The sequence below is a fragment of the Wolffia australiana genome, chromosome 16 (genome assembly GCF_029677425.1).
Source record: "Wolffia australiana isolate 7733 chromosome 16, ASM2967742v1".
NCBI classification, from domain to species: domain Eukaryota; kingdom Viridiplantae; phylum Streptophyta; class Magnoliopsida; order Alismatales; family Araceae; genus Wolffia; species Wolffia australiana.
Window position 1 is genome coordinate 11,352,625 of NC_135850.1, and position 18,199 is coordinate 11,370,823.

Below are 18,199 nucleotides of genomic sequence, written 5' to 3' on the forward strand. Positions count from 1 at the left end.
CTACACCTTTATGCACAATTATGCACATTCCATCTAAATGTTAAAATTAACAATTATATTTTGGATTTAACAAGCCTCTCAGTGGATTGACTCATTTTACTTATACAAAAACTGCTAAAGTGAATTTTTGTTATTAAGTATAAATGACTGCTTCAATTTGTACATGAAGGAACAATAATTAAACTATCGATTGCATAAAATGGATCATGGCGCTATTAAATTAGGTTAAGTACCAGCTGAACTTCACTGCAACCAGCTGATCTGGCTGCAACATCGCTTTTTCAAATGTTTAGACTTTTAATTAGCTATGTTTTCTGAGTAATGAATCGCACACCCTGCAGATTTATTAAAATTAATGGGATTGTTTTGACCGTGCTTGTAGCTAGTTAAATCTTATTTCTAAATTACATCTAAAAATTCAGTATAATAGCCCATTTTAACATGGTATGTTGAGATTATATGACAAAATAAATAATCTGGTCAAACTACCATTCAATTCCATTAAATGGTGATTTTAGGGCCACTTTTCATGTTGCTAAATCTCTATTCCATCGTGGGTATTAAGGAAGTTTTCTCATCGATCAATGATCGAAGAGTCTAGTCCGACGTGGTTAACAAGTATAAATTGACTTAAGTTAACAAACCTTTTTCTGAAGAGCTTATCTATAGATATCACCATAGATCAAGAGTTTACTTAATTATTTTGAAATCTTATTTCTTACTCATTAAGCATTCAGAAAGAAAGATAGTAAAAATGACGAAAGAAGATGGTCTCCAGAAAACCCATGGTTATGGGATTCACACCCAGAATATGATATATTAGAGAGAGACAGAGAGAGTGACTGAGTGAGGGAGAGGAAAACATACCCTAGAGCCAGACCATTAAATAGATGAATAACTGATTTTTAAATTATATTTGACGATAGGTTTTTGAAAGAGAGCTCTTAAGTTAGTAAGATAAAGTCACAAGCGAAGGGTGAAATATATGAGGTAAAGTGCGAGACAATTTTTTTTGGAGATTATAAAGACAAAACATTTAATACATATAACTATCATGTAGAGGCAAGGACATATGAATCATGATTAGCTCGTGGGACACAATTCTAACCCGTATATTGTTTATCACCAAAATAAAGGAATTACATGGGCGATGAAATAATCTAAATTACCTTGGGGACAGAATCTATAAAATGATTTCTGCCATTGTGTCACTGGATTAAAAAAATGTAAACTCCAACTAGCAAACTCCAAACAAAGAACTGTACCCATAATTTTTGTTTTATTGATGACTTTTCATCCAGGATGACCCTAAGCCACCATTTTAAAATAACAGCTTAAAGACATTAATTATTTCTAATAATGATAAACCAAATATAAGTTATGATTTTTTCAATATATATAGCCCTGATAATCGTTTGGTATTTATTCTTATACAGTTTTTAATCTATATATCAACGCACTAATTTTGTATTGTTTCCCACTAATTGGAACTACCCTTGTTTTTTTCTAAATGGGATTTTAAATAAGTTGAAACATTATAGACATAAATGGTAGATGTCACCGGTGGCCATTATCTCAGTAAAAAGCTGGTACACGTGTCCTGACCAAACTCACCCACGTGTTCTGCACGGGACACACGCTCACGCGGACACGTGCTCCCCCTCTCTCTCTCTCTCATCTGACATGCCACGTCACTCATCAGTATTTGTCAATAAGGACAATGGAGGGCAGAAATACAACTAATCTTAAAAACTACATCTCCAAAATCTGCCGTGATCCAACGGTCACGATTGATTAACCTGCAGGTCGGTGCAGCCGGTGGGGACCACAACGTGGTTATAATCTCAGCCGTTGGATTAACACGGTGGACAGGAGTCAGGATCTGGACCGTTGAGAATGGTAATTACACCATAATTAGGAGTTGCGGGGCCCACGCCAGCTGGCCACGTAAGCGAAAGTCTAAATAACCGGTAAATCCAGAAAAGAAATCCGAAATTACGATATATTTTTAATGATTTTGTGGGAATTACAGTTTAGCGGTGCACGTGGTCCTCCGATCGTCGAATTCTGGCCGTCCGATCTCGCGACTCGAGTTGTCGGCGGTCCACGCTATCCCTGATGAGAGAGAAAGAGGAGAGAGAAAGAAGAGAGAGAAACTTCCGAATCTCGATCGGGGATACAGTTAAAAATACAGTGTAGTAATGACAGTCTATCTTTCTCGCTCTCTCTCCTCTGCTCGCTGTTTCTCTCTCTTCATCTCTCTACTCAGCTCGCTGTATCTCTCTCCTTCCATCTTCCTCGCAGGCCAGAGCTAGGGGAAGAAGCGGGAGCAGGGAGAGAGGAGGGAACTGTTCCCTCCTCTAAGCATTCAACGGAAGAAGAGATCAAGAGGATTGGATTTCCGCGTTCTTCCTGAATTTTCAGCTGTTCGCGCGGTTTTGAGAGCAATTCGCGCTCTGCGGGAAGAGGAAGTGGTCTGCCTAGTCCAGAGGTACCGAGATCTTGGATTTCTAAGGTTTTTTTCGGCAATTTAGCTGCCTTCTTTCCATTTTCGTTGTTGATCGTGGATTGCTCGCCTTCAAATCTCCGTTTCTTCGGTCTTTGCACATCTTTAGATCTGAGATACCCGCCGAACGCCGTGTTGAATGTCAATTCTTCTCTACCAATCGTCCTTGATGCATTCCGAACGGCTCGTCTAACCTGTTTGCCGGATCTGAAGAGATTGATGTTGATCCGGTCAAAGAACGATGAACTAAATTTTTGAGGTTTATGCCAGATCTGGATTCAGTCCATTAATTTTGATTTCTCAAAATTTGTTCGATTCTGCCCGATCTTGTTCGCAGTTGAACTGCCAAATCTTAATCTATTATTTTCTAGATTTAATTTTACCTTATGGAATTCCGTTGATTGAGCAGGGGTAGGGGAGCACATTGGCTACCGTATCTACCTTGATTGTCTTTAAGCTTCATCTAAAAAGCTGGCGGCCACTCTTGCGTGGAGGTTCGCCGGCAGTAATAGCAACGGTCATGGTTCTGCTGATCTGGTAATGCCCCTGTTTATCATTTCTTTTTTAAGTTTAATTTTTCCTCGCAGGCCATTATTGAAATCAAATCTGATTCTTCTGCAAGTTTAATTATGTGGAGCCTCAAAAAAAATTACTTTAAATATTGAATTTGGTTTAGATATGGGCAATAATGCTGTATTATGATATTGCAACAAGAATTTGTTACTTGTAATGCAAAGTTCGTGGCTTTTAAAGAAATTTTTGGCTATTCCTTGGTTCTGTCAAAAATCTTGAAAACCAACCAGCTTCCTATCGATGAACTCCTCCATAACTTTGAGCCAGTTGCCGAAGCATTAGTCATTTCGATGTGCAGAAATTGAAAGGCGTGAAATGCACCAAATTTGGGTGGAAGAAGCATTCTTTTTTTAGAAAATCGACTTTTGTTTCTGTTTCTGTTTTGGAGTTGATGAACACAAACTGAAAGATGAGGATTTACGACGCGACTTTCTACATATCCGACAACTGTCAACTTCAGTTGCCTTTCTTCATGAAGACTAATTTTCATAATTTCAGGAAAGAAATATGGAAGCCAAAATACAGGACTCGGAGCCTCCAACTCCAGGATCAACTCTAAGAGTGGGATTAAGGTGCGTTAAAACCGCCAAGCAGATTTCAATCTTAAACTTTCTAAACCGAAATACACATCCATTGAAAAATACCAGTGACCCAGTCTTTACAGAACTATAATCTTCCTGGAAAAAAAATAAAACCTATTGCTACAGGTATAGTGCAGGGATGCGGACAGGACGATTTTTTTGTCCCGGGACGAGAAAATCGTCCGAAAATTCATCCCGGGGACTACCGGACGGGATGATTTTCGTCCCATGGGACGAAAAAACCGTCTGTCCTGAGGTCTAGGACGTTAGACGGAACAATCTGGACAGACAACAGACGCCTGCTCAGAAATAATTGTACATATAGCCCTTCGCATTCTCTCTCCTCCATAATTTCCTGAAAAAACTTAGAAAAATTTGTATTAATATATTAAAGATATAAAATGGGTTTTTTTAGTCCGGGACGAGGGACGAGGGACGGGACGAAAATTCGTCCCAGGAGGTCTGGACGGGACAGTTTTCTAACGATCGGACAAAAATTCGTCCCATCCTTCGTCCCTGCAATGAATCCGGATGTCAGACGGGATGAAATTTGTCCCGTCCCGTCCATCGTCCACGTCCCTGATGATCCGGAACTATAGAGCCTACAGGTACTAAGGTGAGTACACGTCAACGGTGTTGAAATTTCTATATGTCTATAATCTTATTTTGATCGTATGTCTATAGTCAAAATAAGATTACAGACTTATAGGAATTGTCCAAACCAAAATCCCTCTCTCCAAAATACCCATCCATTAAATGTCTTGAACTTGAAAAAATAGATTAGTGACCTAATCTTTTTAACTAAACTATAATCTTCCTAGAAAACAGAGAGATTAAAAAACCTGTTACCACAGGGACAGGAGCAGCATGGAAGACGCAGACGGGACACTATCAAGCGTGGCCCAATGCATCGAACTGCTACGCCGATCGTCGTCGACCAACCAAGACAAGGAACACTCGCTAAAACAGCTGCTCGAACTGATCGAAACGCGGGACAAGGCGTTCGGCGCCGTGGGATCTCACTCTCAGGCAGTCCCCACGCTGGTCTCTCTGCTGAGAACCGGCCCGCTCAACATCAAGATTCTATCTTCAACCGTGCTAACTTGCCTGTGCAAAGAAGACGAGCTCAGAGTCAAAGTCCTGCTGGGCGGCAGCATCCCAGCCCTCCTCGCTCTCCTCAAGTCCAGCTCCAAAGAAGGACAGATGGCGGCCGCGGAGACCATCCACGCCGTCTCCCAAGGAGGCGCCAAAGACCACGTCGGATCGAAGATCTTCTCCACGGAAGGCGTCGTCCCCGTCCTCTGGGAAAAACTCAAGAACGGGCTTCAAGAGGCCGGCTTGGTGGATACTCTCCTAACCGGAACACTTAGAAATCTCTGCAACACGGCTGAAGGCTTCTGGGTTTCCACCGAGGAATCCGACGGAACGGAGACTCTTCTGAAGCTTCTGGCCGCGGCCCAACCGGGGACTCTCGCCAACGTCTGCTGTCTTCTGGGCTGCTTAGTTCTGGAGAAGCCCTCCGCTTGCTCGACCGTGGCCTCCTCGGGGGGAATCAAGCTGCTGCTGAAATTACTAAGTCCCGGGAACGAGGCTTCAGTCAGAGCCGAGGCCGCCGGCGCTCTCAAATCTCTCTCCGCCAAGAGCAAAGAAGCCAGGAAGGAGATTGCGGGGTGCAACGGCATTCCCGCGCTTATCAACGCGACGATCGCGCCGTCTAAAGAGTTCATGCAAGGAGAGCACGCCAAGTCTCTCCAGGAGAGCGCCATGAGCGCGCTGGCCAACATCTCCGGGGGGCTTTCCTTCGTTATTGCAAGCCTGGCGGAGAGTCTGGCCTGCTGCGGCTCCGCCGCGCAGACCGCGGACACGCTGGGCGCGCTGGCCTCGGCGCTGATGATCTACGACGAGGAAGCGGACTCGGTTCGGGCCTCGGATCCGGTTTCGGTGGAGCGGGTCCTCGTCGGGTTGCTGAGGAAGAAGAAGGAGTTTCTGGTGGAGGAGAGGGCGGTGGAGGCGATGGCGAGCTTGTACGGGAACCGGGTGCTGGCGGCGCCGCTGGAGCACGCCGCGGCGAAGCATTTGCTGGTGGGTCTGGCGACGATGGCGGACCCGGAGGCGCGGGAGTATCTGACCCGGGCGCTGCTCCGGCTCTGCGGGGGCTCGGTCGGGGGCGGCCTGTGGGGGGCTTTCGGCGGTCGGGAGGGGGTCCAGCTGCTGATCTCTCTCCTGGGTCTGGCGTCGGAGCAGCAGCAGGAGTGCGCGGTGGCGCTGCTCAGCCTCTTGTCTTCCGAGAATGACGACTGCAAGTGGGCGATCACCGCCGCCGGCGGCATCCCGCCGCTTGTCCAGATCCTGGAGACCGGCTCGGTGAAGGCCAAGGAAGACTCGGCGGCGATTCTCGGCAATCTCTGCAACCACAGCGAGGACATCCGCGCCTGCGTGCAGAGCGCCGACGCGGTCCCGGCCCTGCTGTGGCTGCTCAAGAACGGCAGCGAAGAGGGCAAGGAGATGGCGGCTCGGACCCTGAACCATCTCATCCAGAACTCCGACTCGGGGACGGTGAGCCAGCTCTCGGCCCTGCTGACCAGCGACCAGCCCGAGTCCAAGCTCTACGTGCTGGAGGCTCTCCGCCGGGTGCTGGCGGCGGCGCCGCTCAGCGACGTCTTAACCGAGGGCGGCGCGGCCAACGACGCCTTGGAGACCATGGTGAAGGTCCTGGGGTCCGCCAAGGAGGAGACCCAGGTGAAGGCGGCGGCGGCGCTGGCGGCGCTCTTCCGCTGCCGGCGCGACCTCAGGGAGAGCCCCATGGCGGCGAGGACGCTCTGGGCCGCGGTCAAGCTCCTCGGCTCGGACTCGCCCAAGGTCCTGGCGGAGGCCGCTGGCTGCCTGGCTTCTATCTTCCTCTCCGTGAACCAGAACGCCGACGTGGCCGCCGCCGGGCGGCTCACGCTGGCGCCGCTCGTCTCCCTGGCGAGCTCCGCCGCGCCGGAGGTGGCGGAGCGGGCCACCTCCGCGCTCGCCAACCTCCTCCTCGACAAGGACGTCTCTCTTCAAGCCTCCCCGCCGGAGATCATCTCCCCCGCCGCCGGAGTCCTCGCCGACGCCGCCGCCTCCGCCGACGGCAAGGCCCACGCCGCCGCCGCCATCGCCCGCCTCCTCCAGCCCAGGCCTCTCACCTCCGCCGTCGCCGACCACGTCAACCGCTCCGGCGCCGTCCTCTCGCTCGCCGCGCTCCTGGACTCCGCCGCCGCGGCGGAGGCGCTCGCCGCGCTCTCCATTCTCTCGAGAGCCGACGGCGCCGCTCTGGGCGGCGTTCGGCCGCCGTGGGCGGTCCTCGCGGAGCACCCCGAGGCCGCCGTCCCGCCGCTGGCTTCCTGCATCCCGCGGCTGGCCGCGGCCCAGCAAGACCAGGCGGTGGAGGTTCTCTCCAGGCTCTGCTACGACCAGGCGGCCGCCGTCGGAGACGCGGCGGCCGGCGCCGCCGGCTGCGCGGCGGCGATCGCCCGCCGAGTCATCGCCTCGACCGAGCGGCGGACCATGGTCGGCGGCGGCGCCGTCCTCGTCTGCGCCGCCCGAGAGCACCCTTCCGAGACCCTCGCCGCGCTCAACGACGCCGGCCTCTCCGCCGATCTCGTCCGCTCCTTGGTGGCCATGATCCCCGCCGACGGCGCAGATGACATCCGCGTCCGCCGGCGGCCACCCGGATCCCGCCACGTGGACGGCACCGAGGTCATCTCCGGCGACGCCGTCGCCGCCTGGCTGCTCTCCGTCCTCGCCCGCTACGACGGCGGCTGCGCCGCCGCCGCCGTCTCCGCCGCCGCCGTCGACGTCCTCACCGACGCCCTCTCCCGCCACCTCCTCCTCGCCGCCCAGGTACGCGCCTCTTGCGTCTCTCTGATTCCTTTCTTGTTCGCGGGGGGTTTTTGATTTTTTCCGGCGCTGGCAGAGCGAGGCCAAGCAGGAGAATGGCGCGTGGGGGACGGCGCTGGCGCTGGCGGTGCTGTTCCGCGGGAGGGAGGAGATGATAGGGGAGGAGGCGGTGGGGAAGGCGATCGCGGCGCTGGCGAGCCTGCTGCGGTCCGAGGAGGCGGCGGGGCGGTACTTCGCCGCGCAGGCGGTGGGGAGTCTGGTGGCCGGGGGCCGGCGCGGGACGCTGCTGGGGCTGGCGCAGGCCGGCGCGGTGGTGGGCTTGGTGCCGCTCCTGGGCTGCGCGGAGTCCGACGTGGGCCATCTCGCGGACCTGGGTCTGGAGTTTGGGCTCGAGCCCGGCCCGGAGATGGGCGCGCTGGAGGGGCTCTTCGCCGCGGAGGAGATCCGCGGCGGCGCTGCCGCCCGCAAGGCGATCCCTGCGCTGGTGGACCTGCTGAAGCCGATCCCGGACCGGCCCGGCGCGCCCTTCCTGGCCCTCAGACTGCTGACCCGGCTCGCCGCCGGCTCGCCGGCCAACGCCGCGCTGATGGCGGAGGCCGGCGCGGTGGAGGGCCTGGCCCGGTACCTCTCCCTCGGCCCCGGCGACGAGACCGAGGAGGCCTCCGCCGGCCTTCTCGGGCTCCTCTTCCGCAGCCCCGAGATCCGCCGCCACGAGTCCGCCGGCGCCGCCGTCGGCCAGCTGGTCGCGGTCCTCCGGCTCGGCGGCCGCACCTCGCGCCTCGCCGCGGCCCGCGCCCTTGAGAGCCTCTTCTCCTCGGACCACATCCGGGCCGGCGAGCCGGCCCGCCAGGCGGTCCAGCCCCTGCTCGAGATCCTCGGGGGGGGTTCCGAGCGCGAGCAGCACGCCGCCGTGGCCGCCCTCGTCGCGCTGCTCTCTGGCGGTGACCTCCCCCGCGCCGCGGAGACCGAGCTCGCCGGCGCCGCCGACGTCCTCTGCCGGATCCTCGCCGGCGCCAGCTCGCCGGAGCTCAAAGCCGGCGCGGCGGAGCTCTGCCACGCGCTCTTCGCCGGCTGCTCCCGCGCGCGGTCCTCCCCCGCCGCGGCCCGCTGCGTGGACCCCCTGGCCGCGCTCCTCGCCGCCGGCCCCGGCCCGGCGCGCCTCCCCGCGGTCCAGGCCCTGGACCGGCTCCTGGAAGAGGACCACCTCGCGGACCTGGTGGCTCAGCAGACGAGCACCCTCGCCTCCCTGGTCGCCCTCCTTTCCGCCCCCGACCCCGCCCCCGACCTCCCCGAGTCCGCGGCCCGAGCCCTTGCCAAGCTCGCCCGCGACCGCCCCGCGTCCAAGGTCGAGATGGTCCGCGCCGGCGCCCTCGACGGCGCCCGCCGCCTCCTCCCCGCCGCCGCCGCCGCCGAGCTCCTCCGCATCCTGACCAACAACGCCAGCGTCGCCAAGTCCCCCGCCGCCGGCGTCCTTGTCCGCCCCCTCCTCGCCGCCCTCTCCCGCCCGGACCAGACCCCGGACGGCCTCCGCAGTTCCCTCCAGGCCCTCGCCAACCTCCTCGAGCACCCCCCGGCCCGCGCCGACCGCGCCGCCCTCGAGCCCGTCATCGCCCTCCTCGACTCCCCCGCGCCGGCGGTCCAGCAGCTGGCCGCCCAGCTGGTCGCGCACCTCGCCGCCGACGACGCTCTCCAGCGCGACCCCGCCATCGCGCACGCCATCCCGCCCCTGGTCCAAGCCCTCGGCTCGGGCCCGCCTTCCACCCAGCACCGCGCCATCCGCGCCCTCGCCGGGCTCGCCCCGGCCTGGCCCAGCGCCATCGCCAAACAAGGCGGCGTCCACGAGCTCTGCAAGCTGATCCTCCAGGCCGACCCGCCGCTCCCGCAGAGCCTCTGGGAGGCCGCCTCGGCGGTCCTCTCCGCCGTGCTCCAGTTCAGCTCCGAGTTCTTCCTGGAGGTCCCCGTCGCGGCGCTGGTCCGCCTGCTCCGGTCCGGCAACGAGGGGACGGTGGTGGGCGCGCTGAACGCGCTGCTGGTGCTGGACAGCGACGACTCGACCAGCGCGGAGGCGATGGCGGAGAGCGGCGCGGTGGAGGCGCTGCTGGAGCTGCTGCGCGGGCATATTTGCGAGGAGGCGGCGGCGAGGCTGCTGGAGGCGCTGCTGAACAACACGAGGATTAGGGACGGGCGGGCGGCGCGGGGGGCGGTGGCGCCGCTGGCGCTGTACTTGCTGGACCCGCAGACGCAGTCGGCGCAGGGCCGGCTGCTGGCGGCGCTGGCGCTGGGGGACTTGGTGCAGAACGAGGGGCTGGCGAGGGGGACGGACGCGGTGGCGGCGTGCAGGGCTCTAGTGAACTTGCTGGAGGAAGGGGCGAGCGAGGAGATGAAGGTGGTGGCGATATGCGCGCTGCAGAACTTGGTGATGGCGAGCAGGGGGAACAAGAGGGCGGTGGCGGAGGCAGGGGGGGTGCAGGTGGTGCTCGATTTGATCGCCGCCAGCGAGCCGGAGACGTCGGTGCAGGCCGCCATGTTCATCAAGCTCCTCTTCTCGGGGCTCTCCATCCAGGAGTACGCCTCCAGCGAGACCGTCCGCGCCATCACCGGTCAGCCCCCTCTTCTTCTTCTTCTTCTTCTTTCTGATTCTTTCGGGCATTTTCTTTCTGTCTTTCTTGTTTTTTTTTTCTCCTATTCATGTTTTTCCTCACTCTTGATTCTTTCGGGTTTTTTCTGATTCTTCGGGCATTTTCTTTCTTTCTTTGTTGTTTTTTTCTCCTGTTCATGTTTTTCTTCATTCTTGGTTCTTTCGGGTTTTTTCTGATTCTTTTGGGAAAATTTGGTGGGATGTTTTCTCTTTCTTTCTTTCTTTGTTGTTTTCTTTCTTCAAAAAAAAAAAGACTTATTTTTTGTGCTTGTTTCTTCATCGGGCTGTCGGGCACTGATTAAAACTTGATTTTTTCATCGGTCGAGAAAAAAGTATTGTTTTTGCTATTTAGTTTTTTCTCTGTTCCAAATTCCAATCCACACGTTTGTTTACTCGTAGGAAAATCCCTCGTGCACTAATCTTCAATTTCCTCAGTTGTTATTTGTTTGACTTTATGGGGCATCGTTGAAACTATTTCAACTCCTAGATCGCTAACTTCACGGTTGCCGATGCTCATCCGTCGTTGAAACTATTTCAATTTGCCCGCTTGCGCAAACAGAGGAAACAAGTATTGATTCAGATAAACAATTGTGACGGGTTTCTTTGCGCAGCGGCGGTGGAGAAGGACTTGTGGGCGAGCGGGAGCGCAAACGAGGAGTACCTGCGGGCGTTAAACGCGCTGCTGGGCAACTTCCCCCGGCTAAGGGCGACGGAGCCGGCAACGCTAAGTATCCCACACCTGGTGACGGCCTTGAAGACGGGGTCTGAAGCCACGCAGGAGGCGGCGCTAGAGGCGCTTAACCTGCTCCGGCAGGCGTGGTCGGCTTGCCCTGCTGAAGTCTCCAAGACTCAGGCCGTGGCAGCTTCAGAAGCTATCCCCCTCCTTCAGTATCTCATCCAGTCTGGACCGCCCAGGTTCCAAGAGAAGGCTGAGCTGCTCCTCCAGTGCCTCCCCGGAGTCCTCACCGTCATCATCAAGCGCGCCAGCAACTTGAAGCAGTCCGTTGGCGTCCCCAGCGTCTTCTGCAAGCTCACCCTCGGCAGCAACCCCCCTCGCCAGACCCAGGTGCTCACAACTTGAACCAGCCCATCTGAGTTTTCTGAATCTTTTGATTTTTTCTTTTTCTTCTTCTGATTCATTGATTTTGCCTTCGGCTCTGGTTTGGGGTTTCGGGTTCAGGGTTTGGGGCGGAGATTAGAAGTTGGGCTTGAGGTTTTAGGGTTCAAATTAAGTGTTTAAGTTTAAGGCTTGGGCTGGAGCGTTTAGAATATTGGGTTTAGTGTTTAGATTTTAAGTTTCAGGGTTATGATCTGAATAAAGGGTTCATGATTCTTCTGATTCATTGACTTTACAATTTGACTCAGGTATCGAGTTAGGGTATGAGGCAGGGATCAGAAGTTAGGGCTATAAAATTTGGAATTCGGGGTGTGGGGCTCAAATTAAGGGTTTAAGTTTAAGGCTTGGCGTTGAGGGTTTAGAATATTGGGTTTAGTTTTTAAATTTTAAGGTTAAAGGTTATGATTTGAATTAAGGGTTTAGGATTCTTTTGATTTATTGACTTTACAATTTGACTCGGGTATCGGGTTAGGGTATGAGGCAGGGATCAGAAGTTGGGCTATAAAATTTGGAATCCGGGGTTTCAGGGTTCAAATTAAGGGTTTAAGTTTAAGGCTTGGGGTTGAGGGTTTTGAATATAGGGTTTATCTTTTTGGGTTTGGATTATAAATTTGAAGGCTCAGGGTTATGAGTTGAATTTAGGGTTTATGATTTTGGTTTAAGAGTCTAGAATTTGAGGTTTATTGTTTTGGGTTGAGTGTTGGGGTTTAGTGTTTGGCTGGGGTTTATGAATTAGGGTATAGAAGGTGGGAACTAAGCTTAAAATTTTTGGGATTAGGGGTTATAGTTTGGTGCAATGAGTGAAGATTTTTGGGTTTAGGGTTTCTCTTCGTCTTAATCTCAACCTTAATTCTCTGCATGAATCTTACTCTTTGTACGGATATTGGTGTTTATTTTTGGTTCATCTGAATTAACTAAATTGTACTCTTCGTTTGCCTTGGTAACCTGAATCTAAAGATCTATTTACCCTTTCACCTAAATCTTGCCTCCTCTGTTCTCATATAACCATCAGATAATGTTTGACAATAAAACTGTTCATAATCGGGTCATGTTCTCTCTTTCAGGACCTTTATTACTTTCCTTTTATTTTCGTATTCAACCCTAGTTTTTCTCATAATTTTCAATGTCGTTTTCTCCATCTCCATTCTTGTTGGGCTCTACTTTTCAATCAAGAGAAACTAAACCCTAATCTCACGTGCACAGATCGTCTCCACGGGGCCAACCCCAGAGTGGAACGAGCCATTCGCCTGGGCCTTTGACAGCCCTCCTAAAGGTCAGAAACTACACATCTCCTGCAAGAACAAGAGCAAGCTTGGCAAGGTAACAACTTCATTCTCGCTACCTCTATTTTCTTTAATTTTTAAGCTGGCCAGTTTACTAGATATTGCTTTGGATCTTATACTTACCTTAAAGCTTCCCAGGGTGATCCGATTCTATCATCTAGATAAGCTTTACAGTATATCTTGTTGATGCTGGAGATGTGATACGTAGCTGATTGAGATGTATTGAGAACAAGAAAATGAAAGCAGAACAAGATGAGAAAAATTTCCTGAATATGGAAACACGTGCCCTCACAATAGCTGAATACAACTAAGTTGGGCCGACAGGAAACTCAAATGATGATTCCACGCTTGTGTCGTTCAGTACATTATAACTGTACGGTGATGCACCGGGGTTAGACTAAATGGGCCCTCATGGGCTTATTTGAGCTTTCTTTGTCAATCCCTTAACAGGAATCTATCAAAATACCTTGGATTTTTTTATCATATGCCCTTATAGTTTCGGATCGTCCCGGACGTGGACGATGGACGGGACGGGACGAATTTCGTCCCGTCCGACGTCCAGAGTAAGTTCAAGGATGAAGGACGGGACGGTTTTTCAGGATAAAAAAACCATCCCGTCCAGCCATACCGGGACTGTTTTTCGTCCCGTCCAGTCTTCCAGTTCAGGGACAAACCCATTTTATATTTTTAATATATTAATATGGATTTTTTTCAAGTTTTTTAGGGAATTACTGAGGAGATAGAATGCAGAGGGACATATGTACAATTATTTTGATGCAAATTGTCATTGCGAGGCCACATGGCAACATCTCAACCATCGGATGTGAATCCGTGAATCCGGCGGTTTTCCGTCCAGATTCGTCCGTCCATCGTCCGAGACCTCCGGACTGACAGTTTTTTTGTCCCACGGGACAAAAACCGTCCCGTCCGGTGGTCCCCCGGACAAATTTTCGTCCCAAAATTCGTCCGTATCCTCGGCCGTGACAATTTTTTCATCCCGGGACGAAAAAATCGTCCCGTCCGCACCCCTGAACTATATACACCCTTGATCTCCATTTTGAGCAGTTTTAAGTTGTTTAATTTTATCGGCCTTGCACTATGCTAACCCACCACGCGGTCTTCGTCTCGTTCTTCTGCAGAGCTCCTTCGGAAAGGTGACCATCCAAATCGACAGAGTGGTCATGCTCGGGTCCGTGGCTGGCGAGTACGCACTCCTCCCCGCCAGCAAGAGCGGCCCTCGGAATCTGGAAATAGAGTTTGTGTGGTCAAACAAATAATGCAAAGCAGAGGCAATTTTTTTCTTGGATATCAAGGTATGCACCTTTAATAAATTACTCATTTCTTCTGCTTCTCTCGCGGCGGGTGATGATTGGTTGGTGTGTGTAGATAAGGGTATTAGTGGAGTGTTGTTATGTGAAGCTGAGGATTTGGCGGATGGGGTAATTCTTTAATTTTTTTTTTGGGTTTTTTTTCTGTATTTTTCACGTGTTTCCATGCTGTTTAATCCTTCTTGTATCAGATGGTTTGGATGTCTTTTGTGAAGCCTTTGGTTTCCCGGATGTGGTGAGCTTCTGCATTTGTTTCCTAGTTTGCCTTTCATCTCATTCCTCTTACTCTCTCTTGCTCTCTCTCTCTCTCTCTTCTCTTGCTCTTTTCCTCTCTCTCAATTTCTCTTTCTCTCTCTAGTTCTGTCTCCCTCATTCTTACTCTCTCTCTTCAGTTCTTTCTCTCCTTAATTGTCTCTCTAGTTGTTTCTCTCTCCAGTTCTTGTTCTCTCGTTCTTATTCTCTCTCTCTCTCTCTCTCTTTTCTGTCAGTCACATTCTTCCTCTCTCTCTCTCTGGCTCTTTCTCTCCCATTCTTCTTTATCTCTCTCCAGTTTGTTCTCTCATTCTTATTGTCTCTCTATTTCTTTCTCTCTCTCTCTCTCTCCATTTCTATAGTCTTTTTCTTATTCTCTCCTATTTCTTTCTCTCTCATTCTTCCCCTCTTTCTTGTTCTTTATCTCCCATTTTTCTTTTTTTCTCTCGTCCTCACTGTCTCTCTAGTTCTTTCTTTATCTCTCTCTCTCTCTCTCTCCATTTCTATTCTCTCTTTCTTATTCTCTCCTATTTCTTTCTCTCTCATTCTTCATCTCTAGTTCTTTATCTGCTATTCTTCTTTTTCTCTCTCACTCTTACTGTCTCTCTAGTTCTTTCTCTATCATTCTTACTATATCTCCAGTTCTTACTCTCTCTCTTCCTCTCTCCAGTACTTTATCTCCCATTCTTCTTTTTCTCTCTCACTCTTATTGTCTCTCTAGTTCTTTCTCTCTCATTCTTACCATCTCTCTAGTTCTTCCTCTCTCTCTCTCTCTCCAATTATTTATCTCCCATCTTTACTCTCTCCATTTCTTTCTCTCTCATTCTTCCTCTCTCTATAGTTCTTCCTCTCTTTCTCTTTATCTTATTCTTATTCTCTCCAGAGTTCTTTCTCTCTCATTCTTCCTCTGTCTAGTTTATTCTATCTCATACTTCCTCTCTCTTTATGGTCTGGGTCTGACTCTGCCAGTCTGGCCATCCCTAAAAATTCTGTCTGTCATTCTTCATCTCTCTCTCTCTCTCTCTCTTTCTCTCTCTTGCTCTGTCTCTTTGTTGTTTGGATCTGGTTCTTTGCCGTATGGACCACTCCATAATCTTGGTCCTTGTCAATGCCAAATTTTATGGCAGAAAATATAAGATTGAACCGTTTAATATGTAACTTAACTTTATAGTTTATTCTATTGAAAAAAATTATCTATCGATTTAAGCCGATGATGAAACAAAAAATTAGCATAAATGCCAATGGTTCTGACAATAAGATACTGAGATAAGTGGAAATCATCCAATAGGCCACATTCAGAATCCAAAGTGAGGGAACCAAACAAAGCTTGTGGTGGTGCCCAAAAAATAACATTGATGGATGATGTTGATGATGTTGTCATCTCCCTCTCTATCCCCATGTCACTATCTCTCTACCCTTTCTCTCTCGCCTCCTCCCCCTTTCTTTGCTCCTCTCTGTCTATATATGTCCCCCTTCTTCCTTGTCCCTCAACATCAACATTCTCGCCAACATCAATGAGGGTTGATGATATTGATGGTTGATTCAACATTGACAGTTACTGAACCCTACTCTGAACTGTGCATCAGATTTGCTTCTGAACATAATTATTTTAATTGTTTAATTTTAGTGCACAACTTTATGGTCTTTGTAAATAAATCTTTTATGGGGACTCAATTAAAATAGGTCAATGAATCTCATTGGAAATAAAAGTATCCTCAGTTATCTTGTGTCACTCTAGCTGGCACATTAACCTACATGGAGGAATACATATGTAGATATAGAACTAAGTAAGAGACATTGATGGGGTTTAGTGAGCTAAATGGATATGGCCAAATACTCCCCCTTAAGCTGGTGCATAGAGGCTGAACATGCTTAGATTAATGCACATAACATCATAAGAAAATCAAGCAAGTCTTTTAGTGAAGACGCCTGTTAGTTGGTTTGATGAGGCCATATGTGGTGTTAAGATGACACCCTAGAGAACTTTTTCCTGGATGTAGTGTCAATCAATCTCAATATGCTCGGTCTGTTCGTGAAATCTAGAAATTTTGGCATTGAGGATGGCACCATGATTATGAAAATACAGTCGAATCGGTGTTAGAGGACTGAGTGCAACCCTACCATCGCACGAGCCATCTCAACCATTACACAATATTCTACTTCAGCATTGGAGCAAGGGACTACCTTCTGAGATTGAGATTGCAAAGAGACAAGAATACCCCCAATAATATTATAGTTGCCAATGGTCTATTTGCAATCGCCTTCCCGTTAGCATATCTAGCATCAGATGATTTTGTCATTTGTAAAAAATCCCTTAAGATTGTTTGATATAGACCGGGACTTGGAGTGCCCCCTCCTTATGTGACATTGATAGTACGCACAATGTCCAAAAAGGTAATTGTATCACAAATCAGTTTGCCTAATTACTGTTGATATTGATTAATGTCTTTTAAGAATGACAATACATCTTACCAAAACTTTGGGGGAGTTTTTAATAGGGATGATTCAGGTTTGTGTCTTATGAGCCCATTTTTTAGAGGATATTAAGAACAAATTCCCATTAGGACAGAGCTATCTCGCCCAATTGATAAGGAAAATCTATCCCAAGAAAGTAGAATGGTGTCCCAAAAGTGCATGTTACAAAGTGTTCTTTAAGATAGGCTTTGGTAAGAAATACCTGCCTGAATCCTGATCACCATCCATTACGAGAACATCATTCACATCAATTGTGAGAATTACCATACCGCCTGATATATTTTTGATCATGAAGCCAAAGGTGGTGAAAAGGCTATTGACCTTCAGGCCATAGTGAGTGTTGTGGAGCAAACAACCCCGAGAAGACTCCTCGGAAGTAATGTAGTTGTGCGTTCTGTAAAGACCTTCTCATTTATGTCACTTAGAAAAAGGCATTGGAGACGTTCATGTGATGAAGGGGAAAATCCTGATGGATAGCTAGGTGAGAAGCACATGAATGGAATTCAACCAAACTGCATGAGAGAGGGTCTCATTTTATTCACTGCTATAGGATTGAGTAAAGCCTTAGGAAAAAATAAGAGCAAGAAATAGATGATGGATATCATGTGGCCATCAAGCCAATCACACTGCCATATTTTATTTAAGTTCATTAAAATATTTATCCATTAATATTATCGTGTGATGTTTATATTTAAGTTTGTGAATATATGCAATGACCTAGTGAATTATGATGAGATCATAATAAAATGATCACTACTCTTTGAATATATATTCTAAATATTTGTATTCATTTGGATAGTTGAGATATGTTGGGTTCTCGAGGCCTAGATTCGGATGAAGAAATCAAAATGATTTGTAGCGGAAGACTTTTCTTTGGCCTTCGGGGTCGCGGCGACCGCCATCGATGGTGTAGTGGTCGGGACCGTCGATGTCAGAGCAGAGGCCGTCGGGACTGTGGCCGTCAGGGCCACAAAGGCGGTAGTCGGGGTGATAACCGTTGGTGCTGCTGTTGTCATCGCCGCGACAAACTGCTGGTGCGTCGACATGCACATCTGCAGTTGCACAGTGAGGGGAGCGAGCAGTTGCATCTGCACAGCAAAGTGACGTTCAAGAATGTCGGCGATGGCCTTCGCCAGTGCATTGCTCCTGCTCGTTGAGGTTGGATGTTCGGAATTGGCTTCCATGGACGTGGCGGCGGAAGGGGTAGCTAAATCGTACGACATCGAGAAAACCATTGAAATGAAGTACCTTTGCACAGATGACATCCATGATTTCTTGGATCTCGGAGCGAGACAAGTTGAGCTGCTCAAGTGTACAACCTCTAGATGTATCCACACAGTCCTTGACATGTTGGATCTCCTCCTCCTCTTGATGAGCCCCGTGCTACCTCCATCATCGTTGTTAGGTCATCCCGTTCGCATCGGGAGTGGAGAGGGGGTGAAGGGAGAAGGGAGAAGAAGGGGAAGGCCCTTGAACAATTTTGGCCTAGGTGAATTTCGTTCAGGGTTTTCCCCTATTTATACTAAGTGGGTATTTTTCATAAAAGCTCCTAAAAGTTAAATATATCTTATGATGTCCA

At 50.2% G+C, this 18,199-nt stretch overlaps 1 protein-coding gene across 2 annotated transcripts; it reads left to right on the forward strand.

Annotated features, from left to right (window-relative positions):
• Positions 1-2,207: 2,207 nt before the first annotated feature.
• CSI1 (binding protein) lies at positions 2,208-15,303 on the forward strand. 2 transcript variants are annotated; one of them, XR_013584217.1, is made up of 10 exons: positions 2,208-2,491; positions 2,916-3,043; positions 3,578-3,651; positions 4,515-7,530; positions 7,604-10,127; positions 10,777-11,231; positions 12,486-12,602; positions 13,705-13,878; positions 13,952-14,004; positions 14,085-15,303. XR_013584217.1 is itself a non-coding variant. In XM_078588782.1 (9 exons), exons 3-8 carry the CDS (start codon positions 3,587-3,589, stop codon positions 13,840-13,842), a joined length of 6,315 nt encoding a protein of 2,104 aa, XP_078444908.1. In that variant the 5' UTR covers positions 2,208-2,491; positions 2,916-3,043; positions 3,578-3,586; the 3' UTR covers positions 13,843-13,878; positions 13,952-14,124. The 2 variants fall into 2 exon arrangements, 1 of the variants encoding a protein (XP_078444908.1); XM_078588782.1 differs by having other exon boundaries at positions 13,952-14,124.
• Positions 15,304-18,199: the final 2,896 nt, after the last annotated feature.

Excerpts from the sequence above, each read along its gene's own strand:
- CSI1 (XM_078588782.1), top strand. The coding sequence starts at position 3,587 with ATGGAAGCCAAAATACAGGACTCGGAGCCTCCAACTCCAGGATCAACT. Across the intron at positions 11,232-12,485 it reads ACCCCCCTCGCCAGACCCAG|ATCGTCTCCACGGGGCCAAC; the intron begins GTGCTCACAACT and ends TCACGTGCACAG. Across the intron at positions 12,603-13,704 it reads ACAAGAGCAAGCTTGGCAAG|AGCTCCTTCGGAAAGGTGAC; the intron begins GTAACAACTTCA and ends GTTCTTCTGCAG.